Here is a 19,109-nt window from a genome sequence, read left to right as displayed (position 1 = left end):
TTAATCTCTACTCCAACTTTTTGTTTTAAACATCACCTTTTTCAGATTTAATGGAGAGGAGCGCTCACACGTACAGTGCCGTCACTCTGCAGGGAATATCTCTAACCCTGTGATATGGAGATTGCTAAACCTCATGGAAGTTGGAAAAGACAACTATCTTTTTTTCCAATCAATCAATACTCACTTTGCTATATCTTCAACATTGATGTTAAATGTGTGCTGGCGTTATTATTGCTGCAATGAAGCGCTCAATTTGATGTTTAAATGTGCAAATGTCAACACAGAGTGCAGTTATATTCTTATGGGTTCTTATACTGAGGGAGGCAGTGATGGCTGTAAGTGTCATATAAATGTGTCTATTGACAGAGGAGGTCCTGACATCCTAATTATCACTGGCAGCTTAACAGATAGGTACACACACACACACAGACACACACTAAACCTACACTTGTAAAAACACAAACACACATTTAAACACGTGGGTAACGACACAACCTCCCTGCCCCCCCCCCCCTTCGAGTAAATAGGACTGGCCACTCTGACCTCAGTCTGGAATCATATCCACTGTGCCACGTAAACAAACTAGTGCCTGACTGACAACCTCAGCCTCTCGAGCCCAAACAGCGCCCTCCTCCCTCCTCCTCCTCCTCCTCCTCCTCCTCTTGTCCCGCTCAATCTGGCCCTCACATGGAGGAGCTCCATCTGCACTCTGTGAGCAGGGGAGGAGCGTGGAGCCGTAACCTCTGCAACCCTCTGGACCTGACCTTACCTTCTTAAAAAAACACGTCTGACATCTATGTCTGACGTTGACGCAAGGTAAGATTAATTAGTGTTTGGATTCTATTGAGATGCACTGAAAGAAATTGTAATTCTTTAAATCTATTGGGTGATCTGATCTCAATTGTTTAACTGCATAGGGTTACACATGACAGATGGACCTATGACCAGGGGACAGTAAAAGTTTATGCAGGGCAAATTGACTGGTAGGCCAGTAACAGCCAGTCAAAGTTATGAGTAAACAGTGCAACCTTGCCAAAAAGAAGCACCTGCAGCACCTCGCTGTCCCATTTCAAGGGTAGAGAATCGGCAAGGTGGAGGAAGAGGCAGCTCAAGCGCCTGTTAACATTACCCTGCTAGCTTTGAGAGATAATGACAAAACATATAGCTGGTGTGTGTAATGTTACTGACGCTAGGTAGTTTGTGTTGTTGCCCATTGATGTACCAGCTGTCAGTGGAGCTATGATGCTGCAGCTGTGGGACGTGAGCAGACTCATATGTGGTTGGATCTTATTTGTGCTGTGTTCCCTAGCTAACGTAGCATGTTGTGTCACCAGCTGTTATGGAGCCACTGTACCGTGCACATAATAGTAGTTTAATTGCTGTTTGTAAGTCACTAAAGTTCTGGAAAAAAGGAGTTATTTTAATTTTTTTGGCTGCTGGACCAGTGAAAATATACAAGGGGACAGTCAAAGCCTGATCTACTGGCGAAATGGGTATCATTAAAAAAATTACAGTACCAGTACCAATCCAAGTACCCTTAAAGTGATACCAATACCAATTGGTACCCATCATGTGAATAGAAGCATTACATTTCATGAAAATGCCACCACTCCTCCACATCTAAATCATTTGATCTTTACACAAATGCATTGAAAAGTCATGAAAGTCATTAAACTATTAATATTTAATGCTTGTATTGATTGGCTGTGAGTCCACACAAACAAGGACTGATTACAGGTATTGTTTGACGGGGGATGTTGCGATACTACTTGGTATCAATTTATTTTGGTATCGAGTAGCGATATCCAGCCCTAGTCGGCATATTGGACTGCTTGTTCACCAAAGCATTACCATCAGTGACATGTTTGTGCACTGTAATACTCTTTTGTGCTGACTCTATGTAGCACAATAGAGAGTCAACAAACACCCAATTTGCAGCTGCTTTACATCCTGTTTCTTTCTTCGGAATTTTCTCAGGAAGGCTGTTGAAAGCAATAGTACTCACAGCTGAACAGACAAATAGAATGCCAATCACAGTTGAAAGTGTTTGGGAAATACACATTTTTGTTTTCTTCCTGAGAATTCGTGAGATAAATCAACCTCCTGTCTGTGCATGAGCCAACTGGAGCCAGGAGTTCATTAGCCATTAGCTTAGCATAAACACTGACATTGGCCCTGTCTAAACTTCAAAACTATGCCTCACAACTACAAGGCTCACTAAGAGACAATACACCCTACAAATCAGACATACACAGGTATCTAAAAACAACATGGAGTTCTAAATGGAGTTCTTTTTTTTCCTGTAATACTGAACTATTCCTTTAAACTTCAAAAAGGATAGCAATATAAAGTTCATAGAAAAGACGCCACAGTACTGGAGTTGGCACACCGTTTAAACAACAGCACTAACAGCAATGATTATATGATAGCAAATGAAAAGGAGCAACCACAGCTAGTGTATACTCTGTTTTCTGTCAACAGTGAAAGGGTTGTAAGTGGTTCCTAGACACTTAATGGAGAGTGTTCAAAAGTATCTCAGGGATTTCTATTGGGAGCAGAAGCTCAAATAAAACCTAGATGCAGTGCAGGATCACTGTAATCTCTCCTTTAAGGCTAAGTGAAGTTTAATCCTGTATCCCTGTTCATTTGCATCGGTTACATGCCAAACATATGTAAAAAAAAAAAAGAGTATTTTTGTCTTTTCTTATCCCATAAAACAGTTTCAAATGTTTAAAGGGAGATTACAAAAGTTCTTTCAAACAAATGTGACTTTGGTCAAATAGCTAGTCACACCAGTCATATATAACCACACTTTACTGTGTGTGGACAGTAGGAGCTAACAGAACAATATGGAGAGAGATAGGAAGAGAAGTGTTAAATGTGAGAAAGAGACTGGGGTTAGAGTTAACTTTGTGTTTTCATTTCCAAAAACAAGTTTTATTTCATTCTTCTCTCCCTCTTTCTCTTGATCTAACAACAGGGGGGGGAAGTGTATGTAGAGCCTGACCATAGCTCCTTTTCATCACAGCTCTGTATCTAATCCCCATCCACTTATTAGTCTGATCAAATGCTAAGGATATGATTTAAATCTCTCTTGTAACCGTACATCACATCATAGTACACAAACCAAAGATGCTCTGACTTCCATTTCACTAGACTACACTACACTTAATGACAGATACAGCTACTACTTTATGTAGTCAGTCACCAACTCCGAATATATATAAAAACTTTGACATATCTGATGTACAAAAATTGAATTTTGGTTCTCAGTGATCATATGCTGAAAACTGTTTCACACTCTTCATATGGAACTTCCCACAGGAGGGAACTTCACTGAGAGAATGTGACACCTTACCTTCATTAAGGGGATAGTGCTGATTCACTTTCCAGAACAGAGACATATTGCAGTTGTTACGTAACCATGCAAAGGTTTTAAAAATAGACATTCATACAACCTCTTGACACACAGACTGACTTGACACATCACTTGAGGTTATAGCAGAGATCACTGGGTCAGTGGACTGGCCTCCAGGCAACATCCAAAAGATTTGGTTTGCCTGACACAAAGGGTATGAAAGCCTCATGGTGCAAAGCATAATGCGCCATACTAAGGGGATGTAGAAAAAAAACCCACAAGCCTGCTTATCTGCAGAAGCAATCAGCTTCCAAGAAATCAAATCACTTTGAGGAATGTGGATGTAATTGAATTGGTAGTGAGCTCTCTCTTGGGCTACGACGAACCGATTCGTCGCAGGATTGACGTAGAGTTCCTGTGCTTTGAGTCCGAAAATAAAACTCACGGTAATTTTTCAAGAGTGATTTACTTGAATGAGACTGATGTGAGCTTACAGTGCAACATATGAACTACTGTTGCATTAGTGTACTCCTGCTCATTACGAAGCTAACTCAGGATATTTCCATTCACAAATATCCAGACAAAGTAGTCTTTAATGACATCCGTAGCAATAGAGTCATATTCTCCATTAACCACTAACTATTTCCTGTATTTTCACTTCAATAATTCATGAGAGGTATAACTGATATTCCACTACATTTCCTCAGTCTACCTTGCCTTAAACAAACAGGGTTTCCAAGATGCATATATTAGTGACTCACATGTACCATTGCTTTTGTTAAGCAGCTATACTGTAGCTAATACCCTCTAAGAGCCATACATTTGCTAAGAGGACTAATGAGGCTAGAAATCCTTGACAGTAAAGAATGGATGAATAGTCTTATAGTCAAACAAGCCAGTCGCTTTGTGTTTTATTGGCCCTATGCTACGAAATTCACATGTTGAATAGAGTGGAACAGGTCCAGGACCATTCAATGATTGGATGTTTTATACTATCTACTCAACCAAATTGAATATGTGGCATCCAATGGCAGTATTTCAGCTTGTGTTTACCTCTTAAGTCCCAAGAAATTACACCATACAGAAAGAGACAATACAATACTTATAAGCACATAGCCTTAAAGGCATCTGTGTTAAAGGAAAATCCTTCTGCCTTCTTTGTTACTGAATTATACTGAAGTATACTAGACACCATCGGGCCTTCAAGGTATTTAGTTAAGGCCTAAGAAAAATATTGAAAACATTTTTGTACGCCTAATAAACATGTTTTTTAAACTATTTTTATTCACTGAAATAACAGTAATAATTGGACTAATATGTCCTGGCAACCCATGAACGGTGCTTGTGATGCTATCTGGATGAATCAGCAACTCCTCCCTACCAGAGCCTTCAGTAGCCGTAACGAATGCCTGTGTAATTCAATTCAGTGTGGCCATGAATTTGATTTTGACAGTTGTCTTAGCCAATCATATTTTGATGAGTTATGGGCGGGACAATATCCTGACATCTTCCAGGCATTCTTGAATACTTAGTGGAAAAGCGACCCATGAAAGTAGTTGACAGAAAGACAACAAATTGTAACTCACTAACCTAGTAACTTCCATTCCCATTTCTGCTGAATGAGAAACATGAATTTACTTGTTGCCTTATTCTGAGAAAGACTGGACGAGAACACTGCAGGATATTTGGTTGAAGATTTTTCTGAAAATATATTACCAACTCCAAACTTTCCATTATGGCTTCACTTGCCATAAGGATGCAGAAAGTTGTTGATTGCTTCATGCAGGTTGTTAACTGGTCTAATTGCGAGCATTGTGAATCTGTGGGCATTTGTATAGTTAAAACTGTAACTCTGATTTTAGGTTGACTTTTGTTCAATTTTATGTCTTAATTTTTGCTGTGTTTGACTCTATATTGGGCATTGAAGTGTTCAGGCACAGAAGTCAGTATAAAATACATAAATTGGTCATTAACTTTCCTATAGCTACCCTGGAGTCAAGACATATTGCAGTGAGAACTTAAATTAATTTCATAATTTTTATCACTAGATAATCAAAGTTTCTATTAAACATATTGTGAACCTTTGCATCTTTAGTTTTATTGCAATGGAATAGGTTAATTAAGGCCAGTGAGAAATGACCGAGCAAAGCTTAACAAAGAGATTGTGCCTTTTCCCATTTCACCTCAGGAGGTGTTGGCTTGTCAGTATGAGACATCTGATTTACATTTAACTTGTTTGTGTAGCATTGCTGCCTTAACTTCTGACAGAGATATTAAATCTACATTGAAATTTCAAGTATATGAGATCAAACAAAAAAACAAAAACACTAGATTAGCATTGGATCCATCTTTAGCTGTTGGGCAGTAGCTAATGATTATTCTATGTATTTTACTTTTATTCTAGTTAATAGATTTGTTCCATTTATTTTCATAAAATGAGACAGGCCTGGCCGTTTACCTGTCATATATAAATATAGTGATGTCAGGATAGCCAGCTTTGTGCGACTAGTTTTCCAGAATCATTTTTGTGTATTGTGAAGCCAGTTAGAGCAAAGAAATCTTTAATATGCTGAACTTCCATGTGACAGGGCTCTGTCTATTATTTTTATTGCTATGTTTGATTTTTTTATTGCCACATGTGGTCCTGTTGAAGGTCCAACATCCAGGGCCAAGTTTAGCCACTGCTAGACACGTGTCACAGAAAAAGATCTGGCTTGGACTTCAGCTGAAGACTCAAAGGCAAAGAATTCTTTCAAATGTCCCAGTTGACACAGCAGAGAATAATGCTTTCTTGATAGGATGTGCGTTAACGACTCTATTTTGACATCCCGAGGAACCGGAGACTAGGAAATTCTTAAACCCCACCCTGCAAAGAAATCAACAACCAGAAGGAGAGTGAGTTTGACAGATTTTTGAACCACCCCGAAACACAGCTGACAGTTAGTCAGCGTCCAGCAGTGGGATGAGTAGACAAACCACACACTGACATCACATGGATAACAGATAAGTCACAGAGAAGGTTTAAGAGTCATACGTCATGAAGTATAACGTCTCCCCTTAGATCTCGCAGGGTAGTTCTATAGAGAGCAACAAGTTGAGGCAGAGAGGGGAGTGAAGTTTAGAGAAGGATAGTGAAGAAAAAAACAGGTGACTTACCCGACTTGCGCTTGGATCCATAGTCCCTGAGGGAGAAACAACACAAGAGGGACATGGTTAGTGACAGAAGATGTCACTCAGTCAACAACAAAGCATGCGGTCACCTCTTATGGATTTCTGATACTCCTAAGCAGCAAAAACTGGCAACTGCACTGACGCATAAAAGTGTGTGCGCAATCGGCTTTAGCACACTAACAAATGCATGTGTTGAGGGAGAAAGAGAGAGAGGCATGGCGTGAAGGATGGAGAGAGAGAGAGAGAGAGAGAGAGAGAGAGAGAGAGAGAGAGAGAGAGAGAGAGAGAGAGAGAGGGAGGGAGGGAGGGAGGGAGGGATGACTTTGGCCAGCTGCCCGTACTCCCTGCAACAGACACAAATCAGTCATGTGACTCCAAAGCGGCACCACCATCCTCTTCCTATACTCCTTCTCTTTGTCCCTCCCTCCTTTCTATTTTGCCCCGTCAGAGAAGAAGACAACCTCTCCCCACATTTGAAAGGAGGAGGATCACTTTAAGATGCCTTGCTTAATGGATTGTAATGGGATTATGCCACAAGGCTAAGCTATAGATGAGTGGGGGGCTGGGAGAAAAAAAAGAACATGTGTGAGGTTTGTTGTGCTGAGTGTGCCTGCCCTTGTCAATAGTGACTTTCGGACTCAGGCAGTGTGGTGATTGGGTTAAGAGAGATCAGGTGAAGCCAGAATGTGCTATTTATAGAAATGCAGACCTGACAACCTGTCCGTCGTTGCTCCCCGTTTTCCCTCTGTTTCTTCCTCCTGTTCTATTTCTCTCTAGCAACTTTAAAATCTATTTGTCCTTCCAGTTTCCCAAGGGCTAATCAAAACCCTCATCTCACCTCAAATTTAGCCTCGTCATCCCACTGCAGTACAGGAGAAAATCAGACGAGGGCTGAGCAATGAAATCGATGCCGAAAGATGGTGTAGCGAAGACCTGAATCTCGCTATGACATGTGAAATACTCATTCACATTTAAAAAAAAAAATACCTCCACCATAAAGGCACTAATATCAACCCCCAGACAGCATCGAGGGATATAGAGACCAGGAGGTGAAGTGGTTTGTGGATAACTGATTATAACACGACTCTCATTTCAAGAGGAGCACCAGATTGCAGGTGTTAGCTTTGGGTTCATATCTATATAGCAGAGAGATGTGTGTGTGTGAGGTATGTAGGTGTGTGGAGGAAAGATGGAATGGATGTAAAGTCGGTGAATGATGCCCACCGGCAGGCCTGGTCTGTAAATGATCCCGGTTGTTCCCCTAAGATTCAGAGCATCCTTGATTGGGACAGTTGACCTGGTTAGCCCCCTTGTGAAACAACCCATTTCATTAATGAGCGACCTCTCACCTTGCCAGGTATGATGCAGAGCAAAAACAGGGCCGTAATATTTCACTGCAGTGCCAGAAGAGCAGAAAATGCTCAGGGCAGCATAGCCGGCGGTCAAGGTAGTGCCCTCTCTCAGCATGAGGTTAATGAAAACATCCTCTTGGATCTCACTGCGGCTGCACTCAAGCTAATAAAAAGGACAGTTCCGCAGTGCAAATAAATACATAAGAACACACCCGCTTGACAAGTGTGAGGGCAAATGGACAAGATATCACATGTGTGAACACCAGCCATGTTTCATTTGCGATACAATAGCTGAGGCTTCTTTAGTATCACTATTCTTGTCCTAGCCCTTTTTATCTCTCTCCCTTCATCCATCCTCCCCTGTGATCTGATGTGATCTATCTGTTTGTGACTGGCCACAGCAGATGAATGAAGTCTTTATACCGACCTCTCCACCAAGATCCCTGTGTGCTAGCGACCAGAATATGCTTCATTGTCACCAAAGTGGGACAAAGAGAGAGCGGGACTTGACCCCTCGCCTCGACCCATCCATCTCAAGCCATGCTGGAAGATGACTTTCAATGAGTTGTGTACTGCAGAATATGTGTGGATGTGTTTCAGTGGAAAGTATGCTGTGGATAGACTCAGCCTCAGAGTTGGCAAGATATTTGCCAGGATGCTTGCCCTTTTTTCTTGAGGCTTGCCACAGTGGGATTAAAGATGCTGATACCACTCTCTGTTTGAGAGCAAGGGAAAAGTTTATATTTCCAGGGAATTTTAACTGCTGTGTTCACGTTTCCATTTGTCCAGTACTCTTTTCTTAGCAAACTATTGCTCACTGCGACACATTGTCAAACATATGTAAGACCACTTGACATTTGTTTGGTTTCTGTTGTCAAAATGAATTACGTAAGATGAGGTCTAATATTGGGAAAGAATATAAATCTAACACAAAGCAAGTCTTACTTTCATGACATAACACAAACACTTATTTTAGATGCTGAATGTCTAATTATGGAGTATAACACACTGGTTCTTAAGTCAGAGAAGCCTCCCATAACTAGAGAACTCTATTCTATTTTATTAGTTTCACTTCTCAATATAAAACATTACTGTTCATCATATCCATCCTTTTGTCCTGGTCTACCCCATTTAAAACTTAACAGGGCAGCAGAGATTCAGGTCATCTGGTCAAGAGGCCTCCAAAACAGCTTTTACAGCTGCTTGCAGACTCAGCAGCTAGGTCTATTTGTCCCTTTATAAACCTGGTTGCCTGGTTTACTTACACCTATAAGTGGACAGAAAGAACTGTGATTAAACAACTTTTCCTTGTATTTATTTGTCACTATATTTACTATTTATCTTGTATTTATTTTTTCAGAAGTGGTACAGAATCTGGTATAGAGTTCAGCAACCAAACAGACAGTGTTGCCCACTAGAAAGCAGGAAAAGAGACATAGAGCATAGTCAGTGTGTTATATTAGCCTAGTAAGTTAGTTGTGAAATAAAGCAAAAACTTGCAAAAAGTGAACTTAATGGAAACATTATGACATTGTTGTAACAACAGATAAAAACCTGCAACCTGTTTTTAGAAGGTCCTCTCTAAGACAGCATTGTGCTTCTACAAAGTTCTGTTTTGGATTACACCAATTTGGACTATAGTCAGATTCAAATGGGAAAGACATTTTGAGTTTACCAACCATGTGGCTCATATTGGGAAAAGCCAAAGTTGATCTACTAGCCAGCAAGGAAGATAATGTATTATTTTGAAATGCCATAGTGCTACATGCTGGTAGTAGCCTGCAATGTTGGTACTGGCACCCTATTGCTAATCAGATTCTAGAGTTATAATGATATATGTTTTGTGCTGGTGGGCCACCATATAATTGGTCTATGATCAGATTTATTATTTTTATATGTGAGAAAGCCTTTCCGAAGCAAGCATCAAAAGCTTTGGGTCTCAAAAGGCTGGTTTAGCCAGGTCAGGTCTGAAAGGCAGGGTGGACCTGGTTCAGGTCTCAGTTTTAGGCCTATGCAGAACTCCAAAAGGGGAAAAGTTTACTCAGAGTATATAATATGTATACACATTAGACCGTTAACCAAAATACAATTGACCCTGATGTGTAAAAGGATTCCTTCTTCGTCCGCCAAACTGCAACTGTACTTTAATATGCATGCCGGATGCCTGCTGGGTTAATTGAACAAGCTAACGGTAAATGATCTACACAGAGTGACAATACAATAGGTGTAAGTGTGGGACCTGGAAACTGCTAGTTGTAACTTATCAAGGAGGTGAGGACAGGGGCCAATGAATGAGTTTTGTTTAGTGGAAAACAGCAGCAGCATGAAAAGTACTTTGCTGTAGCCAACTCCCAGAGAGCCTGTTAAGCTATTCATGCTGTGCATGGTTTGAAAGGCAAACACGACCTCGAAGCTCTATAAACAAGTCCCAATCAGGAGAAAGGCAGAGGCGTAAGCAGTTTCTGCTCCAGCTGTAGATGTCTGCACAAATCACTCAACCCTTGAGGTGCAGGACTAAAGTTAAGCTGAGCAGTATTTGATTTGTTAGGGTTAATTCTTCTTGATAAATGATCAAATGCAGACATATAAGGTACATCTGTTGAAGCCCTTTGTTAATCCTAACACATACAATGACTACTGATTGGATCGATAACATGTTTTTTTCACTGTTATCATGGAAAGCAGGTTTAAAGCAAAGGTTAGCTTGTATCACATGTAGGTGGTAGTGAGCATTAGACGTTCACAAAGGGCTTTAGAAAAACGTGACTGCTTGACATCCAAGCATTAGCCTACTAACACAGCCTAGGGAACACATTCTAGTAAACACAGCACATTAGCCATGCTCATAACTAGCAGTTAATTAGCACCAAAATAAACCCAGTGTTCAGCAAGAGGAGACATTGTTTCTGTAACAGAGTAAAAGCAAAGCAAGATGTTTAGCTTGTCAGTTAAGCAGCTAACATTCAACATTATATTGTCACATGCCAGTGAGAGTGCAGCTGACTATTTTTGGTTTTATTTTTAGAGGTATGGCTTTGGAGGCATCTGTAAAACATTAGGGCACAAATGAGGGGCAGACTGGGGCAAAATACAGAGGGAAGGTGGGAGGAGGTGGGAGGATGAAGAGGGAGAGCAGAAACACGGGGTCCAGACTCTATCCAGTGACCCGAGTCCCCGAGGCTGAAAACAAACTCTTCCCTTGAGAACTGAGCAACCAGCTCCGGCTGCCAGCTCTTTCCCTATATCTCCTAGAGGTATGGAGAGGAGGAAGCGAGGGGTGAAAGGCGACGTGCAGAATACATACTGCAGTGGTAGAGAGAGGGGTGTTTTATGTGGCTAGGTGGAATCTGAAGGACAGTTTTTTGTAGCCAGTAAAGAAAAAATTGTTATTCTTGTGTCAGAAGAATCACAGTTTTTTGTCTTTAGTGTATCTGCTAAAAAAGAATAAAGATGTGTTTAAGTGTTTAAGTATAATGTGTAACATATGAAGAACATAGAGAATGTCTAAGTCTTTAAATCCTGCCAGATCATTTTCATTTTCATGCTGACACTCACATCAATAGTATCCAATTCAAGATAGACAGTTCAGGTATCTGCAGTGATGCTAACTAATTAATATTAAATTTAAAAATGTGTCTTGAGACGGAGGTTTATGATTCAGATATAAAGTGAAGTAGTGTCTGTGGTGACAGATTATTACACAGGAAGGTCTTGATGTACAAACAAATTAAATAAAAAATGGAAGTTATTTTGACAACTCAGCTAAAAACTGTATAAAGCGACGTGTGTGTGTACAAATCTGTCAGACGTAGTAAGGAAGGTATGCATATCCTTAGCAAAAACATCAACAGATGGGCCAGCCGCATACATAAACACACACTCTCTCACACACACACTTACACATGTTTTGTCACACTTTTCATCACATACTGACGTTTCGTCACAGTGTGTTCACGGACCGCAGCTCCGTGAAGAAAGGGCACTTCCATGCACATCTTATCGGTTCCAGAGCTCCGAACTCTCGACATTGATTGTCAAGCCAAAACAGATGTGAGTGGGTATCCTGAGGCAGACCATGTGGTTTAAGGGTCAGGCAAGTCAGCTCAGCGGTCAGATGACTACACAAGTGTTTGAAAGTGTTTGTACACAACACACTTAGGAATCTGTGTATTCCAGCAAATTCAACCTCATACTACTACTTAAGTTGAAACAATGAGTAAATCCTGACTTTTATACTGTCAAGCTTCACTTATGAACTAAGATGAAACTGACTTTTAAGAACAAAATGAAGTTGTTAGCCGTATTAAGCCTCCTAAAGAAAAGCCCTGATTCAATGGTACACAATTCTATTTCTATCCACACACAGAAAAAATAAATCAGTGCTCGAACTGACTTATTGAGATGTCATTCTATCCCTTCTGCTTCCATCTGCTTAGACAGTGAAATCATCTCTACAAAGATTTTTGAGAAAGCAATCTTGAAAAAAAAAGAAAAGCTACATCAATGACAAATATTTAATGGTGCAAAATGATGATAAAAAAATAATGACATTGCTTCTAAAAGATTTAGAGACACTAACATGAGCAGCATTCATAATATTACCAACATCAGCTTTGTTCTGTAGACAATTGTAATTTTTTTTTTACTATATTCTTTACACAGACGTTATACTGTGGCTTAAAATTATAAATGGAGCGCTGGTCTGTGTCCGTGAGAGCAATGGATTTATTCATTAAGAGCATATGAGTGGGTTGGTAGATAAAGGGGTAATCAATGTGTTTACAAGTATTAGCATAATGGCTGCAAGTTAATGACTCTCAATGGCCCCCTGCTAGGCAAGCCTGCAAGACCAGTAAATAAACACTTCCTTAGATTATAGCTTCTCTCTCTCTCTCTCTCTCTCTCTCTCTCTCCCTCTCTCTCTCTCTCTCTCTCTCCCTCTCTCCCTCTCCCTCTCTCTCTCTCTCTCTCCCTCTCTCAGCTTGTCTCTGCACCTCATATCCCAGCTCATCCTTAAGCATTGCCATATCCAGACCTTAGCCTTATAACCTTCCCATCCATAGGCCAACCTCCTCTATAAGCCCCTCAGGAGCCCCAAATTCCCCTTAGCCATCCCCTGTCTGTTACCCTTCATGGACACGACAAGGCTTAAACCCACTGTGGGCTTTAACGCTCCAGATGGGGTTCAAAGAATCAATTAACCTCAACACTCTGCTGTAAACATAAGTGCAAACACAATTCTTGTACACAAGTTTCAGATATTCAAAATAAATTACAAAAGAATGTTTACATATTACTTTTGTCTTAGACAATTGCAAAATGAACTTGTCGGTGGGTGGTTAAAAATATACTTTTTCCTGTTATTACTATGCTTTGTACCTTTTTTTCCTGTCCAAGCCTTTATACATATTCTTGTTACTTTTTGGAATGTTGCCATACTTTAAGTTATAAATAGCTTGTCTAATGTCTAATACTGTTTTCATGCTATAAATAATTCCAATATAAACTTGTTTGACCTTAAAGACTTTAGTATGCTTCAAATGAGCAAATCTGTTAATACTTATTGTGAACGGCCAACAAAGAGGAAGATGAACACATCATAATCGTCTAAATGTAGTGTGTTGTTTCACAGTGTCAGATTTGTTCATACACACAAAAGGGGCAGAAGAATGAAAAGCTAGAGTTTAAGTTTAAAGTTCAAATCCTGGATATACTTTCTCACCTCCAAACACCTGCATAAAGAGGGCGTGATAATGGATAGCGATCGCTGGTTTCGAAAAGTTTGAAAAATTGCTGATGTATCCCTGAATTTCCAACATCCAAAAAGGTGCAGGAGGTACTTTGTTGTACTTAGTTGGAAGCATACTGACCTCTTAAACCTACACGCAGATCCCTATCTATATATTGACCTACTGCTCAGCTCCAGATGACCACTGGGTAATGAAGACAGGGGAATGTAGCCTTTCTCAAATGGTACTGATGAATGTAAGTAGTTTGTACAAGTACGTCAACCTATGATATGTACAAAAAGATAAAGGTTTCAAAAGGTTTTTAAAGGTAAAATAAAGACCTTCTGTCAGTATCAGTGACATTTATGCTCCCATACTCTACCCCCACTACGTAACACAAACCCATTATCACCCACTTATTCCTAATTAGCCCAAAAACACCAAATCTGTCTTCGTCCCGTCACCAGGGACGACCCTGCTACTTAAGCAATCTCCTGTCGAGAGCCCGAAAGCTGACCAATCGGCACAAGTTCACGACTTATCCTGGTAATAATCTGATAATCTTGCAGCATCTCTTTCCTCGAGGCACAAGCCAAGGTCAATCCCTATTGTTATTCATGGAGAGGGTTGTGAGGTGGGGGCATGATGAATGATGATAACATCACCCGTCTCTAACAGTAAGGTAGCCTATGGGAGGGCAGTGGCCACTATTTTCATCACGGCTCAAATGCGGTATGCGCATATTAATGGAGAAAATTTGTCAACGTTATGGTCTGCAGTGGAAAGATAATGCCATTTAGGCTGATAGTTATATGATTGCCTACCACAGGCCCAGACAGATAAAACAAATCACGGCCCACATCCCAAGCAAATTGACTCAATAAAAATGCAAGATGCCAGAAAAAAATGCTAAGAGGAGAAAAAAAAAACATGTCTCACAAAAAGAGACAAGACGGAGGGAGACGGGAGGAGGGGGGGTGTCTAGTAAGCTTTGGAGAGGCGAGAAATTCCATCCAGTGGAAATACATCTCACACAGGAAGAGAGACGGGCCAAAACGGTCATAAATACAGTAAAAAAGAGAGGGGAAAAAAGAAACAGAGAAAGACTTGAGTATGCGACCAGACAGTAGATATTTTTATAAAAGAGAAGGGAAGCCCAGGGGAGGGGGACAAGAGATCGCACCAGTGGTTGAACTGGAAACAGCGGCTGAGGGTGCAGAGAGCCTGAACTCTGTTTGTATCTGTTTGTATTGTGAAGTACGCCACCATGTGGAGACTTACTAGAGGGGGAAATAAGAGCTCATGTAGTTGGGTGGAAAACTACCATTCCTACTTCTTTTTCTAGACTCTTTGAAGTATCAGATTCACATTTTTTTAAAGTCTGTCTTTGAACAACACTCACGTGACAATATGTACATTACTGTAATACCTCCTGTCCATACTGAAAGTGAAAGATGATGACTCCAATGACTCCAATGTAGAAGATATAATATCTTAAAGGACAAAAGCTTAGAAAAAAAGTCTGAAAAAGACACATAGTGGAGCTTTTTTTTATATATATATATATTTTCCCCCATGCAGTAATCATCTTGTGACCCCTTAGTTTCATCTGTTTTGGGGTCCCCAACTCATGGATTGGAAACCACTTGATCTAGACTCTAGAGGGTATGACACTCAATGTAAGCTGCTCTGTAGATGAGTTTTACTTCAGGGTTTCCTTGTGTTTAAATGTGCTTTAAACATCTACAAGCTGGAGCACCCTGAGGAGCCGAATGGTTACAGCACATGCCACATAACCACAATGTCCCCGGTTGAACTCTGGCTTGGGACCCTTGTTGCAAGTCATACCTCTCACTCTCCCTCCACCCTCGTTTTCTGGCTGCTTCTCCACTATCAGCTCTCCTTTCAAGGCAAAAAAAAATGTCCAAAAATATATCTAAAATAGAGTCTACAAACTGTTTCGATATGTGCACAGCAAGTACGTGTTTTGACACCCGATCAGGTCTGTTCTTTCATATGAGACTCGTGCGCCCCGGGAAAGATATATCCATGTTTTTGTAGTTGTTATTCTGCAGGACATCCGAACGCATCAAAAGGCAAACAAAAAGACCAGGGATGCGGCTGAAGCTGCATTTAAAATACATCAAACATCAAGGGCGCTTGGCTTCAAAAAGGACCAAATGATTGCACAAGAGTGACATCAGCTCTGAGTCCCATTTTCCTCCCCTCCTGAGCTGCAGTACTGTTCTCTGTAGACAGGGGTCAGTATTAGTCAAACATGAGCAGACAGGAGGGGAAACTGTGGCTGATAGAGGAGTCTAGGTGCCTTTGTGAGATTTGATTGGCATGGGATTGATTCCTGTGCTGCTCTGCGAGGTGCACGGCTCCTTTTTTCTTCTAATCAGATCATAGTCAGAAAATTCAATATTACATTCCAGGGTCGGAGACGCAGTCTGACTATTGTCAAAGCATGACTCCTTTAATAAGATTTTAAGGAGAAAGGACAAAGTATAAAAATAAGAGTTCTATCCAGTGATAAAAATGTCTCTAAAAGGTCAAAAAGTACACATGCCTTTAACCTAAATGCCAATATAATCTTGTTTATTGATATATTTTTAAGTCAGAGCACCATTGGCCTTGTACTCCCATGTTTTTGACCTCCTCACCTCCCTAGAGATCCACCTCCTCCTCCTCCTCCTTTCCTTCCTGCTTCTCCAGGAAGTGATGAAGTGGACACATTTCATCACCCTGGTAGCTACAGCTGTCCAAGCCTGCTCTATTCATCACCCTCGTGTACAGTCTGGCCCTCCCCAAAGCTATTACTGTAGCAGGCCTAGACAGAAGTCCCCCCCCCTCACCCCCACCCCACCCTCTACCTCGACAACACCCTGTGAGTAAGTATGCGAGTGTACAAGTGAGTCAGACGTCGCATCGGGGTCGGATGGGTGAATGAGTGCATCCGTGTAAGACGGTGAGAGAGAAAAATAAATAAATAAATAGATAACACCGGAATAACACCGACAACAACAAACAAAAGTGCACACGGAGGCTCACACTGCGCCCCTGCAACACAGAGGGAGACCAATTTAGTCCTCTTTCTCTTTGGGTATGAACACAAAACAAAACCATTTTTTTTCAAAATATAACTGCGTGAAGTGTACAACTGCTTTCTTTGAGATGGGTCGATAAATGCTCACACATGAAAGCATGTACATGTATATTCACACACACACACACACACAAAACCTCCCGCAGGACACACGCTCGGCTGACCACTCCTCACAATTCTGACACGCTTTAAGTGTTTAACCCCATCAACGCCGCCCTGTACGCTCCTCGTGTTGTGGCCGTGTGGCCTCCAGTGAGTGCTATTGATCCTTATTGTGAAGGGAATGGAGCGGGTTTATCCATTAAGGTTGAGTGAGTCTGTCGCCTGTCTGCTTCTAGCAAGCAGACAGAGTGGAACAGACAGATGACTGGGAGGAGAGAGAGAGAGAGAGAGAATTGAGGTGGGAGACTGGAAGAGGGAAAGAGCAGCAGAAAGAGAGAAAGAGAGAGAGAGAGGGATGCTTCAAAGCTCCTGGATAATAAAGAGGAGAGGTTGAGTGCAAGATTTGAGGAAAGAGAGGGAAAGGAGAGAAATTGAAGGAGAAGGAAGATTGTCGTATTCTCAAATACAATAAAAGTCACGAAAATTCTTTCATTGTTCTTTCAGTTGATAAATCCAGTAAAGTAGACAGCCAAACTGATGAGAATACTTATCCACAGCTGGACTTTTTACACTTATTAACAGTTTTTCACACTTCTTCGCTCCGCTTCCAAGAACTGAAATTGCATGAGAATTCGCTGTCATTCAACCGCTTTCTAATTAGCGCTTGCCAGCAAATGATGTTGACTCATCAAAACGATGCTCCATTATGTGGGGGTAAGAGGGAAAAGCTGCGATAAAAGAGACAAACTTTTGACTGTTTCGGAATATTCAGATATTATCATGGTCCGGCGGCGGCGTGTCATACATTTTTAACGAGCGGATGGAGCTAAGACGTCTGCTGTGTGAAATCATTTCAATTTGGATAAGGGAAAGCGGAGCGTCAAGCACTTTTACTGTCGGAGAAGTGTTTCCAAAGAGACAGCTACTATTAACAAAAGAAAGATGATGAGGAGACACTACCTTTTAGAGGAATTGTGGTCTCATCTTTTGTTCACCACATTGTCTTTTCACTCTTTTGTTAGTATCTCTGATTCATGATCATTCTACAGAAAGTTGGTACCCTGTGGATTTTTTGTCAACACAGAGTAAAGGTGGTTGTATACTCCATCATGCTTGTAGGACAGTGGAAAAGTGGAAAAGCCCATTAAGCCCCCTCCCCACGCTGCAAGCGGAGAAGTCGATATTCTCACCCTCTTCAGGCGGCGATGGGGCGGCTGTGCAGAGGTGAGAAAGGGTTTCTCTCTGTGTTTTCATTCACGGCGCAGCTATTTCTGTCACTTTTCATGTGTACAAACAAGAGCAACAGTATTTTGTTGTTCCAGGAGAGACCGTCTGAAAATATGTCCCAGTTTTAAACAATATTGCATCTCTTCTAACCCCCACCCCCTTTTATAACATTTGGCTTTTCACACCTTCTTTGGGTGAAGCCGTTCAGAATAACTATAAACACATTTGATTTCATGGTCATGCCAATAAATTGTAAGCACCAGTTCTTATTAACTATATCGACCATCAACCACTACAAAGTATTTTCACTATAAACAATGCATAGACTCTCTCTCAATCAACCCACTATATTACTCCATATATATTATTCCATACCTTGTCAGCATATGACGATTTTTTTTACATTTGTCTGTTTCTCCCTTTCATTTCTAGAATTATTAGACTTACACATACCTGGTAATGTTCAGCACATTAAGTTGTAATAACACAATTACTAGTTTCTGGTCATTTTTAGTTACACATAATCACACAGTGATTGTGTTAAATTTAACACAATATGTTTTGTCCCTGAGCACACTTGCCACATGCCACAATTTTTAACACATCTTTGGACAGTGGGTGGGACAGCGTACAAGGTGTGATGTTGGAACATAGCTCACACCACTGTCTCCATATCTCTCTTCTGCTCTCTGTCTCTGTGTCATGGATGTATAAAGAGCAGCAGGTCTGTGTGTCTATTTGAGAACTGAGCTACTAACACACAGAGCAGAGCGGCCACAGTGGACAGGATGAAGCTCTGGATTTCACACAAAATCTGGCAATGCTGCATCTTCCCACAGGTGCTTGTGCTTCTGAACACAACCACCATGAAACAATAACATTTTATTTTTTCCGATTCATGGCTTTCTTCTCACCAGCGCCACTCGCTCTCATAAGTAAGAGGGGCCAACTTTGAATGCTGTGTGTTTACTATACCTTTAATATTTACATTCAGTGTTGTGTGTATCCTTGACGCATTGCTACATTTCTTGGCATATTACTGCCACTAACTATAAATCAGT

At 40.9% G+C, this 19,109-nt stretch overlaps 1 protein-coding gene across 1 annotated transcript in view; it reads right to left on the bottom strand.

Annotated features, from left to right (window-relative positions):
- Window positions 1–19,109, bottom strand: part of sh3pxd2aa (SH3 and PX domains 2Aa) — a 101,392-nt gene that overhangs the window by 42,968 nt on the left and 39,315 nt on the right. The window contains exon 6 of the mRNA XM_053325468.1: window positions 6,515–6,540. Within this exon, the coding sequence (XP_053181443.1) occupies window positions 6,515–6,540 (26 nt within the window). The remainder of the gene's footprint in view (window positions 1–6,514; window positions 6,541–19,109) is intronic.

The sequence above is a fragment of the Scomber japonicus genome, chromosome 2, assembly GCF_027409825.1.
Source record: "Scomber japonicus isolate fScoJap1 chromosome 2, fScoJap1.pri, whole genome shotgun sequence".
NCBI lineage: Eukaryota > Metazoa > Chordata > Actinopteri > Scombriformes > Scombridae > Scomber > Scomber japonicus.
This window is presented reverse-complemented; position numbering and strand designations above follow the sequence as displayed.